General features: G+C 41.2%; 2 protein-coding genes across 5 annotated transcripts in view; one reads left to right on the top strand and one right to left on the bottom strand.

Annotated features, from left to right (window-relative positions):
* TXNRD2 (thioredoxin reductase 2) overlaps window positions 1-6,227 on the bottom strand; it is a 50,539-nt gene extending 44,312 nt beyond the window's left edge. For both annotated transcript variants that reach the window (XM_044990118.1, XM_044990119.1), the window contains exons 1-6: window positions 6,121-6,227; window positions 4,319-4,384; window positions 3,702-3,758; window positions 2,973-3,117; window positions 2,570-2,644; window positions 789-867 (exon numbers count right to left, since the gene is read on the bottom strand). In XM_044990118.1, the coding sequence (XP_044846053.1) occupies window positions 789-867; window positions 2,570-2,644; window positions 2,973-3,117; window positions 3,702-3,758; window positions 4,319-4,384; window positions 6,121-6,196 (498 nt within the window). In that variant the 5' untranslated portion in view covers window positions 6,197-6,227. The remainder of the gene's footprint in view (window positions 1-788; window positions 868-2,569; window positions 2,645-2,972; window positions 3,118-3,701; window positions 3,759-4,318; window positions 4,385-6,120) is intronic.
* Window positions 6,228-6,268: 41 nt separating this feature from the next.
* The window catches only part of COMT (catechol-O-methyltransferase), a 34,026-nt gene continuing 26,465 nt past the window's right edge, over window positions 6,269-13,829 (top strand). Inside the window, exon 1 of one of the 3 annotated variants that reach the window (XM_044989931.1) lies at window positions 6,269-6,399. The gene's annotated coding sequence lies outside the window, so the exon portion shown is untranslated. Of the gene's footprint in view, window positions 6,400-9,220; window positions 9,337-9,603; window positions 9,625-13,829 lie in introns of those variants that run through there. The other 2 variants (XM_044989930.1, XM_044989934.1) reach the window with 2 other exon arrangements.

Here is a 13,829-nt window from a genome sequence, read left to right as displayed (position 1 = left end):
GTTAACAAAGGTTGCATTCATCTAAAAGTGACAAATGATTTTGGGTACTAAAATCAAGACACCTTATAATGAGTGATTTTCAGAAAGCGCTGAGCATCTGCTATTTGAAAGTCAGGCCTCTTTAAAGTACCTCAAGTAATCACTTCTGAAAATTTTGGCACATTTACATAATTTTATTCAAGATCTTTTGCTAACAGGGCAGAAGTGATTACCAACCATGACTCCACTCAGGTGCTTGAAGTTAAACTGCAATATATCTGCATTAAAAAAAAAAAGAATGCAATGTTTTCCCAATTTTGCAAATGGAGGAAAAGCATCTCTTAGATGACCCAGGAGACAACATAAGGAGAAAGAGTTTTGTCTAGTGGTTACAGCATAACAGAGTGAGGAGATCTGGGTTCTATTTAAACCTCTGCCATTGATCTTGGCTCTGCCAATACTATGGGACTTTGGCCAAGACAATTAACCTTCTTGTGCCTCAGTTTTCTCATCTGTAAAGTGGAAATAATAATACAAGCTAACTCAATGTTGGGAGTGGGGTTTATTATGCTCAATTATCAATATATTAATGTTTATTTAAGCACTTTGAGATCCTTGGACGGAAAGTACTTTACAATTGCAAAGCCCTATTAATTTCCATGTGCAGGAGGTTCTGGTTTGATAATTGCAAACTAAATTTGCAAAATAAAACCTAGATCCCAGTATATTTGACAGCTAACAACAGACTTGGGGCTAGAGTTTCTGAGGTTCAACCAGATGAGGCTATAACCACCAGCCATGTAGCTCACCTCTTGACCTGCATTTGTCAAACCATGGACTGTGTGTGCATCCATCAAACTGCCTTTGAGGTTGAAATACTTCACTTTTCTGTTTAAAAAAATTACACCTGCTTAGTGAACAAAAATCCAAGACACGTACAATCAGCTAGCCCACTCTTTCAAGAGCATCAGGCCTAAAGTGACAAAGAGGCAGGCAGTAAATAGCAGCAAAACAGGAAAGTAAATAGAAGGGGAGCATCAGCATTCCATAGATCTATTTGTGGCTTCACCACTGACTTATGTGACCTTAGGCAAGTCACTTAAGTAAACTATGGCACAAAAGTTATCTATACGATGGGAATAACACCTATTGTAAAAGATGCTGCAAGATTTAATGCTTAAAAAACCCCACTGACCTCCTAGATGATCGGTACCAAATAAGAGCACAGTATTACTATTTCTCTAAAGTGCATACTTAGGAACATTAGCTTTGTGACTCCCTCTGAAGTTAGCTATGCACCTCCTAAGTTACCCATTAACTTCATCTTCAGCACAAAGGAAACATTGCCAAATGATCTAGACAACCTTGAGAAGGCCTGAGGGCTGAAAAGTTTGTCTGTTCATTAAATGATGTTAACTATGCATTCATTTCTCTAGTTCAGCAATGTTATTTACAGGCTCACTGGTGTGGTGTGAAAATTCTCTCACAGGAACCTCAGATCTAAGTCTATTTTATATTAATGTAAACCCTCCTGCACACCAGAGAGAAGGTTTTCTGGTCCTGAAGAACCATCCCATTCACTCACACTCATCCTTAAAGTTACTGCAGTGCCCCTTCCAGAAGAGGCTGGGCACAGTTCCTTCCAAAGCTTATCAATATTACTTTGAGTCATCCCAGCAAAAAGATTTCTATTCGCAGCCCTAACTTAAGCTCTGTGGCACTCCAAAACTAAATCTCTGGGATGACAAAACTTCACAGGACAGCTTTTGTCTAACAGTCACTCCTAATCACGTTGCGCATAAGTAGGGTCCTACCAAATTCATGGCCATGAAAAATGCATCACGGACCATGAAATCCGTGTGTGCTTTAACCCTATACTATACAGATTTCATGGGGAGAGACCAGAGTTTCTCAAATTGGGGGTCCTGACATAAAAGGGAGTTGCAGGGGGGCTGCAAGGTTATTTTAGGGGGGCGGCAGTATTGCCACCCTTACTTCTGCGCTGCCTTCAGAGCTGAGTGGCCAGAAAGCAGTGGCTGATGGCCAGGCACCCAGCTCTGAAGGCGGTACCTTCCCAGCAGCAGTGCAGAAGTAAGGATGGCATGGTATGGTATTGCCACTCTTACTTCTGCACTGCTGCTGGGAAGGTACTGCCTTTAGAGCTGGGTGCCTGGCCATCAGCTGCTGCTTTCCAGCCATCCAGCTCTGAAGGCAGCACAGACCCCCTGCAATAACCTCGTGATACCCCCTACCCCTCCACAACTCCTTTTTCACTCAGGACCCCTATAATTACATGAAATTTAAGATTAACATAGCTGAAATCATGAAATTTACGATTTAAAAAATCCTATGACTGTGAAATTGACCAAAATGGACCGTGAATTTGGTAAGGCCCTACACATAAGAAGAAAAAAGTGGCAACATTTTTCACTCATTTAGCTGACATTAAGAAACAGATCAATAGTCTTTGATGGAGAGTTTCAGTACTTGCAAAAATGCAGGAAATGCCAAAGCTGAAACAGCAGTTCTACAAAGAGGAGAAAAGCTGCTTGATTATATGAGGGAAGATCAAATGTAGAGTTTCATTTACTTGTCCTGTAGCTGCACTCTGTGTCCCCAGTTCAAGGATTTGACATAATTTTGAATGGCTTCTGCCATCACAGGCCTATCAAGAAACAAGACACAAAGTGTTTAATCATCATATTACAGATACTGAAAATGCAATTCAAAGATTGATGCACAGGTAATTGATAGAAGTTAAGAATATTTTTGTAATATAAATGACACTAGAACAAAGTGCTAAATCAAAACTCTCACACAACATCTTCCTTGTAAAACTAGCAAGCCTGATTTTTTCCAAAGAGTGGCCAAAGAATAGTCCAAGTGAAATTCAATTCTGTTGCTGTCTCAGAGTGAAAAGCAGTGGGGAAAATTTTGGTACTTTTAATACACATCTACGGAAACACAAAATGCATAGGTACAATATTCTTTACCAGTTATGGTGAACAGGGTGGGATATATTCCAGCCGTAATGTTGGGCATCTTTAAGAGCGCTCCCTAAAAGAGCTGCTTGATGCATAAGCTTTTTAGGAATGCAGCCAACGTTCACACAAGTGCCACCAAGTCCCCATTTGGTTCCTAAAGAGAATGTACAAAAAAATCCAAACTGATAATTTTAAACTAATGCAGTTAGTTTGGAAATCACAGATGCCATTTACACAATCTGCTGCAGATGAATTTCTAACTCTGCTTATGGTATTTATGGAAGTAACTTTTTTATTTTTAAGTTTAAAATTAGTACTGAAAATACTTTAGATCTTTTGTGCATTGAGAAGTGTAAGACTGAAAGCACATCAACACCAACTATATACAATCACAGTGAAATGTCTGCGTTCCTACCTCCTCATTTACATAATACACCATAGGAAAAATTCAAGAGCCACTTGATTTAGAGATAAGATAATGAACACAAGCTAAATTGTAAGTTACATTTGCTAACAGTCAAGTTTTAACCAAGACAATGATTTTAAACTTTATCCAAATTCTGCTCCCACTGAAGTCAGGGGGAGTTATGCTATTGACTTCTTGAGGGCAAAGATTGACTCACAGTGTACTTCTACAATGCCAAACACCACCGACACCACACTGGCACTAATGTGTTTAGAAACAGACCTATTTAAAACTTCTTTGATATAAAAAGTGATCACGGCTTACTTTCATACCTTTAGGTGAAGGCTCCACATAATCAAGAACAGCCACCTTCTTTCCAAACTGAGCAGCTTCAAAACAAAAAACAAGGAGAGCAAGCATATTTAGCAAAGGGGAAAACACATGAAGGAAAAACCTCATTATAGTGCTGCAGTTTTGGACGAAAAAAAATATAAGGTTATTAAACATGTTAAATACAGTTAGTAAAGAGAGCAATTTCCCTGACAATTCCAACAGCTGTTTGGTGCTTCTAGTTTCAGCAACTGTTCTTACTGTGTGTAAACATAAAGAAGATATAATAAAGAGTAAAGGAAAAAAGGATACCATCTACTGAAGCATTCAGTGTAACTTAGCCTTTATTTCACTGTTGTAGTGTGCTAAAAATCCAGATGGCAATGAAGCCAGAGTTTAAAGAAAGATAAGGGGAAGAAAAAAAAAACACCATACAAGACTGTCCTGTTCCTGTCTATGAATGACTCCTTAAATATAAGTGAATTAATGATTTAAAAAAACATTCTTTGTAGGGACTGAATGCTTTAAGGAGACTAGCAGAGACAGCAATGAGATAACTAATATAGTCATAATTTAAACAAAAAATTGAACTTTTTATTATTTCTTTACAGCTCCAAACCTTCTTTTGCACAAGCAAGGCCTCCAGAACCTCCACCAATCACCAGAAGATCATATTCATTTTTCCCTATGAAAAGAACATATAAAAAACAGAAGAAGACATTAGAAAGATGGCAGAGGTACATTACGAGGTGTCAGGTTTGGGTTTTTTTTTATTAAAATATTGTCCTATCAGTGTCCCATAACACTCTATTGTACCCACTAAAACATTCTACCCTCCAAAACAACAATGTGCTAGTGCATGAAAACCAGCAGATAAAACTAACTAGTTTGTTTTCAGAAATTAAACAAAAAACAAACAGTAAACAAATAGCAAAAGAGTGAAAAGTAAATTAGATATTGTACTGACAATGTCCACCAAAAAGTGGATTGACACAATACGTCATAATGCCTCTAGCTTACTAGATCATTATGAAATAGATTATTCTACTTATCTGCCATAATAGGGGGGCAAGTTTGTCACGTATACGTAGGAGAAATGGACAGGAATTTCTACAACAATTATAATTGGAACTCTAATGCATATTTTATTGACAAGAGAGTAACAGGTCCTATACTGTGGCTGAAGTTTTCATGCATGCAATCTCCAAAGCAACATGTTAAAGAGTCTTATGAAACTTTGGTTGAAAAAAAGTTGTTGCAGAAGTAGACATTTTTCTACCCAAACTATTTAATTTTTGTTCTCAAGCAAGCAGAAGCAGCAATCTAAATTACAAACTAGTAGTCTGCAACAACCAAGAGTATTTCAACAAACTCACTTTAATAAAAAAGGTAAAAAGTGATTTCTATCACAAAGAGCCAGACCATTTGGTTTGCTAACAGCCTGATTTGTCAAGCTACCAAGGGTCATCAATTTGTAGTTAAATAAATAAGAAGCGATAGCCCTCAACAACTTGCAGGATAGGAGAAAACCACATTCCCAAGCTGTATCACCAGTTTCAACCTAGAGCAGGGGTTGGCAACCTTTCAGAAGTGGTGTTCCGAGTCTTCATTTATTCACTCTAATTTAAGGTTTCACGTGCCGGTAATACATTTTAACATTTTTAGGTGGTCTCTTTCTATAAATCTATAATATATAATTAAACTATTGTTGTATGTAAAGTAAAAAAGGTTTTTAAAATGTTTAAGAAGCTTCATTTAAAATTAAATTAAAATGCAGAGCCCCCCTCCCCCCAGCCCGGTGGCCAGGACCTGGGCAGTGTGAGTGCCACTGAAAATCAACTCATGTGCCGCCTTTGGCACGCGTGCCATAAGTTGCCTACCCTGACCTAGGGAGTTTCCTTGGTAGATGTGTACATTTCAGAATAGAGAGAGAGGTTGAGCATAGAACCACTGATCTCCCTCTAGAATATAATGGTTGTGCTTAAAAAGTTGTTAGGTGCCTTCAGATAAGGTGTCACCGCAGGTCGTGGTGTCTCAGAGCTGGAGATGGGGGGCAGAGTCCTCCCCACCCCCCAACCCAACCCAACATTTCCAGGGCAGGGGGAGATGGCCACCTACCTGCCCCTCCCCCACCCCCAGCAGCTTCCTAGGTAAGGGAGCCCCACCAAGAACCAGGAGCTCTCTCCCCCTCCCCCCACCCCAGGAGGGTCTCAATCACCTCCCCCAGCGGCCACTGCTGCTGCCCCCCAGTCTGAGGCCGGGGGGGGAGGCCGCCCCTCGTCCCCGCAGCAGCTCCCCCGACAGGGAGACCCCCCGTAGCAGCTCGCCAGGAGACAGCAGGGGGAAGCCATCCCCCGCCGCCGCCGCCGCCGCCGCCGCTCTGGCAGAGGGCAACCGGCAAGGGGATGGGGGCCGCCGTACCTGACAGGACCCGAGCCGTACGGCAAAGCACGGGCTCCCATTGGAAGCGCTTCCGCCCCCGGCACAGCGCCGCCATGTTGTACGGCAAAGTTACTGCTGCGCCCCCCGCCCAGGCAGGACCCCAGATGCCCGGCCTGTCCGGCTCAGCGCCTGACTGAAAAGCACAGCGGAGGCGCTGCTCTCATGCGCGCCTCAGGGACAGCCCGGGGCGGAGAGGGGCGGCGCGGGGCTCTGCCACTTCCCGGAGGCGGCGGCGGCTCCGCAGGGAGGCTGCACTAGGTTAGTTGCGGGGCTGAGCGAGTCAGGCGGAGGGCAGCGCCCGGGGGGGAGGTACAGGCTGGTGGGCGGGCTGAGCGAGAGGGTAGGAGATTGTGGGGCGGCCCCGCCGTGACCCCGGGCCAGGGGAGGGACGGGGGTTCGAGTCCCTGCTCCGCCTGAGGCGCTGTGCCCTTGGTCAAGTCACTTAGCCTCTCCGTGCCCTGGGCCTCAGCGCCCTAAAGCCTGTGGGTGGGGCCCAGATCCTGCATGAGCCGTCACCCCACAAACTCCATTTACCCGGCCGGTCCCATGGAGCAGAGCCTTTCGGTGCTGAGCTCCTCCCCCTGATGTGCTCACACAACTTTCCAGTCTCATACCAACTTAGTTTTAAGACATGGTGCGCTGTGTGTGGGGGGAGGGGGCGTTAAACAGGCCCTATGGCGACATAGAAATTTACTTTGTTTCAAGTAGCAGGGTTTTTTTTTTTGAATTGGCACACGTGCCTCAGCAACCCCTCTGATAAAGAAATGGAGGGAAGGTCTCTGCAAAAAGGGGTCAGATTGAAAAAAGAAGAGCGCGGTACTCAGTTTGAGCAAAGAATACCTCTTAAACAAGAGCAAAACCCATTTTGTCCAAAAGTTGACATTTGATATTCCGGGGGTGACTGACAGTGTGAAGATTTCCTTCCTCTTTCCAGAGGTTGTAGAACTAGCGTATCAACACTACTGCAGATGAATGACTGGAATATTTACAGTAGCATTAGCACACCACCTCTTCAAGATGAGGAGGATCTATGCAACATGTGCATCCCACCTTTCCTCCCATATCATGCCTCTTGGCACAGCAGCACTACACCAGTGTTACCAGTGGGACTGCCACAGTCGCACAAGTGAAGGCAGGAGAGCCTCTAAGGAACCAATCTAGTGGTTGGATTAGGATCTAATCCTGATCCTACCACTGACTGACTATACAGCTTTGGGTAGCACTTCATCTATATGCCTCCTGTTACCCATCTGTAAATTAACAATAATTATATAATAATCCCCCTTTTCACAGGGGGATTACATGATTTAATTATTGTTTGTAAAGTCTTCTGTGAGCCTCTGATAAAAGGTGCTATAGAAATACAAACCAGACATTAATCAAGATTATGCCAGAGGGACCAGCAAACTTTTATTCATTCAAAAGTTCTGGCTATTGTCCAGTTCTGTGGCATAACTGTAGACTAACATGTTACAACACGGGAATCTAGATACTTTGGTGATTCATTTGTTACAAATACCAGGGTAGATGGATCTATTCTTGGGACTTTAAGCCCTTGGCCCTGTGGAGGAGCAGCCCTAAAAAGGGACCATCTTAGTCATTCTCTAGTGCCTCCTTAAATTAGCTCAGGAACAGCACTGATTGGCTCATGAGAAAATTGCATCCAGCCATCTTGTGCTTCAAATGGGGTCAGTCCCATGCAGGGCTGAGGGGCTGCTGGGTGGGGGGAGAGGCAGGCTGGAGGGGAACTAAAATGGGAAAAAGGAAGATTTGAGGGACTAAAGCCACCACCTAGCATGGATAGAAATGCGCTGCATACACAGTAACTTTCTTTGCTCATCATTAATTGTTGTTTCACACCCCATGAAATGAAAACTGCAACACTTTGATAAAAGGATTGAAAAGCTGTCTGGTATCATGATAAACACCTCCTTGGTATGGTGCCTGTTGAATGCTGGATAGGTGATGTGCACAAAACTAAAGATAAGAGTTCAATATGTCCAAAAGGTGGAGCAAGTTCTCTTTGCTGTGGATTTATCTTATTGGTTGTTTTCCATGGGAAAATATTGCTAGACCATTACATTCTTTCACTATTAGGAAAATACTTTTAAGTAGCAAGACACTACTGATAGCATGTCCCATAGCTAAGAATCCTTAGTAAAAAATGCTCTGATCCTCAGCCCTGGAAAAATGTGCTCTTAGGACCATCAATAGCATTTCTTTCAGTATCAGCTGCAGACATGGGTCATGATGTGATTGGAGAACTTGTCCCACTGATCCTAGTATGATAGTTATGGCTGCTGAACAGGTATTAGAAAACAAACCTGAAATCACGTTCAGAAATGTCTTTTATGCTGATAGATGAATGCACATATCTCGTACACCCAAGCTGCTTTGGTATGGAGCTATGAAAGAACACACTCTTAGAAATATGAGATGCAAACAAATTTCTTAAATGACATGTTATTGGACTCAGCTTCATGTTTTCTGAATGTTGCCAATTGTAGCAAGACAGTTAAATGTTTTACAGTTTTATTCTCTGGATGGAATTTAGTTGATTTTGGGGGGGGGATTTGTTCAATACTCTGTAAACAATACATTATGAAAATGGAAAAAGGAATGACAATGTATGATGTTTCACAAATATTTTAAAATAAATTCTACAAGAAACCAACCCATATACATAACCTCTGTAGTTGTAAGACAATAATAGACTTGCCAAGAAGGAAACTTTCATTTGGGATTAATTTTCAGGACAGTTTTAAAAGTCTGTGCCTCTTTGTCACGACGGATTATATGTCTGTGTTTTTCAATGAAACTTTTAAAGTCTCCTTCATGGAGAGAACCAGTTTGAGATGCACACTGTGAAAAATGGTTTTGTAACTTTCTGATTGGTATGATGTTGTGTTGTTGTAGTGGTGTTGGTTCCAGGATATTAGAGAGAGGCGGTGGGTGAAGTAGTTATCTTTTATTGGACCAACTTCTGACACACAGTCTTTTGAGCTCTATGTAAGCTTCTCTCTCTCACCCACTGAAGTTTGTCCAGTTAAAGATATTACCATGCCCATGTTGCGTCTCTGATTGGTACAACACATTATCTCGACTTTCCTGTTTGTTTTGGCTCTCTTCTCCTTACACCTAACTAGTGCTTTCCAACTCGCTAGAAAGAGAAGAGGAAGAGAACAGCCATAGCGGGTAGCTACTGTTTTTTAAAGTTACTACGCTGTTATTCTGTTTTGCAAAGGGGGGAGTGGGGGAATTAAAGCAATTGTATCTTACCGTAGTCATATGGCATGTCCTATGAGGGTGTGGCTGGAACTGGGTTAATTGGTTGAGCTAAACAGCCTTCTGTAGAGGACTCTCAGTTGCTTTCCACATACATTGCTTTCTGTGGTCAGTTGTCAGTGTGGGCCCTGATCTTGGCATAAAGGAGGGGGTGAGGGAGAACTAGAATCTGCTGGTGACCTTGAGAAAGAGACCAAGGTAGGATATGTGATATAAGTGAAATGAATGGGATTGTCTGTGGAAGTGACTTGGCCAGTAAAGCAGTAGAAGAAAGCCAGAGCTGCAGTGGGACAGGAAGAACTAGTGACATCAGGACTGAGGTGACTGGTGGTCCTCCTGGCTGAAATCAGAAAGCTTGGGGAACAGTTAAACCAGCTAAGTGTGTGGGAAATACCTCAGTGTGGGGGCTAGCCTCACATCTACTCACCTAACATAGACAAAAGCTATGGAAAACCAGTTAAAATGTCTTGTATCGCTTTTACATGAGACATTTCAGTGGAAAATAATGTGGCAATAATTTTCAAGCTCCAATTCTTTGCTTTGGGGATTGCAGAAATAGAAAATTATACCCTTTTTTATAGTTGTATTGCTTTGCATTGGTAGAAACAGAACTTCAGTTAATTTGCAGCTGAAAACTGTACAGTATCTTAATATAAAAAAAATGGCCTGGATGTTAGAACTCTTGCAAAAAATGGCTTGTGGAGGTTTTTTAAAAAGCAGAATCTCTCTGAAAGATGTGTAAATCTAAATGAAAATGAATTCAAATTCTTAATCTTTGTTTCAGAGAGTGGTATAGTAATCAGATTTCACCATAAAGCTTCTGTAGATCCCAGGACATTGTTAAAATCTGGTATCAGAGGGATAGCTGTGTTAGTCTGGATCTGTAAAAGCAGCAAAGAATCCTGTGGCACCTTATAGACTAACAGACGTTTTGCAGCATGAGCTTTCGTGGGTGAATACCCACTTCTTCAGATGCAAGAAAAAAAATCTGGGAACTTTTATGCATTGAAATGTTAGGATTTAATATGCAAGATCTGAAGATGCATCTAAAGGAATGGAATTTCACTCCAGAAAAATTCCCAGAGGAGGGTGGGAGACACACAGAATTACTCTCTTCTAAACTGGATCATAATTTAACTTCACTTGTTTTTTTAGGTTTAAAAGAAAGTCAGCCACTCTAGTGTGGCTAAGTACCCCAACAAGGGGTACTTTTGTAACCCAGGACACTTTCTTTGGCTAAAGATGTTTTCTACTCTTTTGAAATAGCTGCTTACAGCTTGTGGAAAAATAATTGTTTTATTTAGAAACCTTCCAGCAAAGTTTCGGGTTTTTTAGAACTTTTCCTTTTTTTAATACCAGAACCTTTTGGCATGTTAGCACGGTCTTTTTGTTGTTCAGAAGTTCATTGGTTTTTTCTCTTTATTCCTTCCTTATTTGTTATTTTATGTTTATGGCATCTCCTCAACAGCTAATCGATTTCAAGTGAGGAAGCAGGAGCAGATGGAGTTGTAAGCAGCAAAGTTCTTCATTTTATGCAAATAAGTCAAGTTATATTAAAAAAGGGAGGGGGAAGAGAAATGTATAGAAGTGTGGGAACTTAACTGCCTCTGAATGTTTGTTACTTTCTATGACAAGTCAATATGTGTTGAAAGCACATGTTGAAACCACTCTAAATAACAACCTTTTAAAATGGAGACAATTGGTTTGTAAAGCAAATAATAACTGAAGGGTTTTTCACTCTCACTAACTACTGTACTCCGCCTCTATTTCTCTATTAAACTTTAGAGTTTGATTTTGCCGGCCACCTTGCTTGTTTGTACCAGAAAAGTGCCGGAAGATGTCTTAATGCATAAAATAGTTAACAAAGATGGCCCATTCTTACTTTCTCAAAGAACTTATATCACGTTTCTCAGCAAAGGAAATTAATGTGACTCTGAAAAATAGAAAATACACATACAAAATAAATAAATAAAAATCCTCTCGTACTACTCCGGAAGTAGAAGGCTTGAAAGAATTGACTGGAGGAAAAACATTTCACTTGATCTGTAGGTGTCTGTAGTAATGTTCCAGCTCTTTCCTTCATCTCTCTTTGTTTAGGCTTTAAAAATCAGGTTTTGGCCAGGGTTATTAGGAAAAGAGAATGTGTGCTGCTGTAATCTGAGTATGTGCCATTCATTGACTAACTCAGGGGTAGGCAACCTATGGCACACATGCCGAAGACAGCACGCGAGTTGATTTTCAGTGGCACTCACACTGCCCCGGTCCTGCCACCAGTCCAAGGGGCTCTGCATTTTAATGTACCGGTAATTTTAAATGAAGATTCTTAAACATTTAAAAAACCTTATTTACTTTACATACAACAATAGTTTAGTTATATATTATAGACTTATAGAAAGAGACCTTCTAAAAATGTTAACATGTATTACTGGCATGCGAAAACTTAAATTAGAGTGAATAAATGAAGACTCGGCACTGAAAGGTTGCCGACCCCTGGACTAACTCATCTTCTAGTGCTGTGATTCTCAAGCTATTTACCATTGTGGTATTCATATGCAGCTCTCTGTGTTATGTGGGCCACATCCACACACACACACACTGTATATATATACACACACCCCCATATGGCCCTGAGGATGTCCCATGGGCCACAGCTGTGTGCTGACTAAGCCACAAGCAGGCCGTGGGTTGAGAACCACTGTTTTAGTGCCTTATCTATACAGCAAAGTTGTACATCCAACTAAACTGGTGTATTTAAAGCTATATGCAACCCCTAGGTTGGCCACAGTAGAAGTAGAAGCAGCAAAGAATCCTGTGGCACCTTATAGACTAACAGACGTTTTGCAGCATGAGCTTTCGTGGGTGAATACCCACTTCTTCGGATGCAAGTGGGTATTCACCCACGAAAGCTCATGCTGCAAAACGTCTGTTAGTCTATAAGGTGCCACAGGATTCTTTGCTGCTTCTACAGAACCAGACTAACACGGCTACCCCTCTGATACTTGACACAGTAGAAGTGGTATAAATGTGTTTATATTGTCATATCTGATACTGATATACCTTAGTCCCATTTTCTGTAATAAGTAATCTTTTTACTGGTATAAGTGCGTCCATATTTAAGGGTATAATTTTTACCAGTATATTTGTACTGGTACAATCCCAAGTGACAGTTATAATGACACAAACTGTGGATAGAACAGGTCTCAGAGTGGAATCAGAGCAAAAGGCACTGTAAAAATTTCCCAAAGCTAAAGAAATGTTTTAGAGCTTATTAGGATTTTTTAATAATATAAGGATTAGATATTTATATGGACAAGAAGAACATCCCTCACGACATTACACTGATTAAACAATTTATAATAGATGTAAACCATCAGGGCATAAGCCAATACCTCACAGTTTGGGGTCAGGAAGAAGACTTCTCTTATAGGCAAGTTATTCCATAAGAGCTCATTACAGTGTTTCTTGCACCTTCCTCTGAAGCAGATGGTATTGACCACTGTCAAAGATAGAGGGCTAAACTAGTTGAAACTCTGCTCTGATTCAGCGTTGCAGATTCTATGCTTTTACATATGCAATGGAACACGTCAAGAACAGAAGGGGTTACAAGTTGTCTTACCTCATACGACATCACAGATTATCTTGATGCTTATAGTAGGGGATGATCAGTAAGATCAATGTGTGGCATGAGTCTTGTTTGACTGAGCCATGCAGTCTGAAAGCCATGCATCCGACGAAGTGGGTATTCACCCAAGAAAGCTCATGCTCCAATACGTCTGTTAGTCTAGAAGGTGCCACAGGACTCTTTGCTGCTTGAACAGTTAGAAACTCTTCTCACCATAATTAAGGGGAAATATATTCCCCTTTAAGATAATCAACAGTGCCAACTGTAGTTACTCCTGCTGGCACGGACCATCTTGCCTTTAGAAGAGACTGTAAGCCAGTCTGGTGTCAATGTTAAGAAATCTTTAATAGTGGAATCATGTTTAATTTTGTAAACAGGTTTTTTTCAGATGCAAATGGGGAATTATTGCAGGAGAAATGAGTTCATCATTGCTTTTTACTGGTTCTCCTTGGTGTCTGGAATATAGGAAAAGATTTATTAAGCTGACGCTCTAACACACGGAGGGGGGTTTTTAAAGTTATACTATATCAAAATAACATATTGTTGTTTGTTGTGTTACGTGCCAAAGTATTCATTTACTTTTTGCTTAAAGAGGTACAAAACCACCGCAGTCCTCACACATTACCCCTGACCTCCCACAGTTCCTTATTCATTTCATCCACTTGCTCTTAGATTTTTTTCTTCTCCTTAAGCTCTGTGAATTAGCCCCAGTCTACTTCATAGACCTTCATTTGCTGCCTTGTCATCTACCATAAACCCTTTCTTTGTCCCTCCACAGCAT

The sequence above is a fragment of the Mauremys mutica genome, chromosome 16, assembly GCF_020497125.1.
Source record: "Mauremys mutica isolate MM-2020 ecotype Southern chromosome 16, ASM2049712v1, whole genome shotgun sequence".
Lineage (NCBI taxonomy): Eukaryota > Metazoa > Chordata > Testudines > Geoemydidae > Mauremys > Mauremys mutica.
The sequence above is the reverse complement of the archived record's forward strand: the minus strand, read 5'-3'. Positions and strand labels throughout refer to the sequence as shown.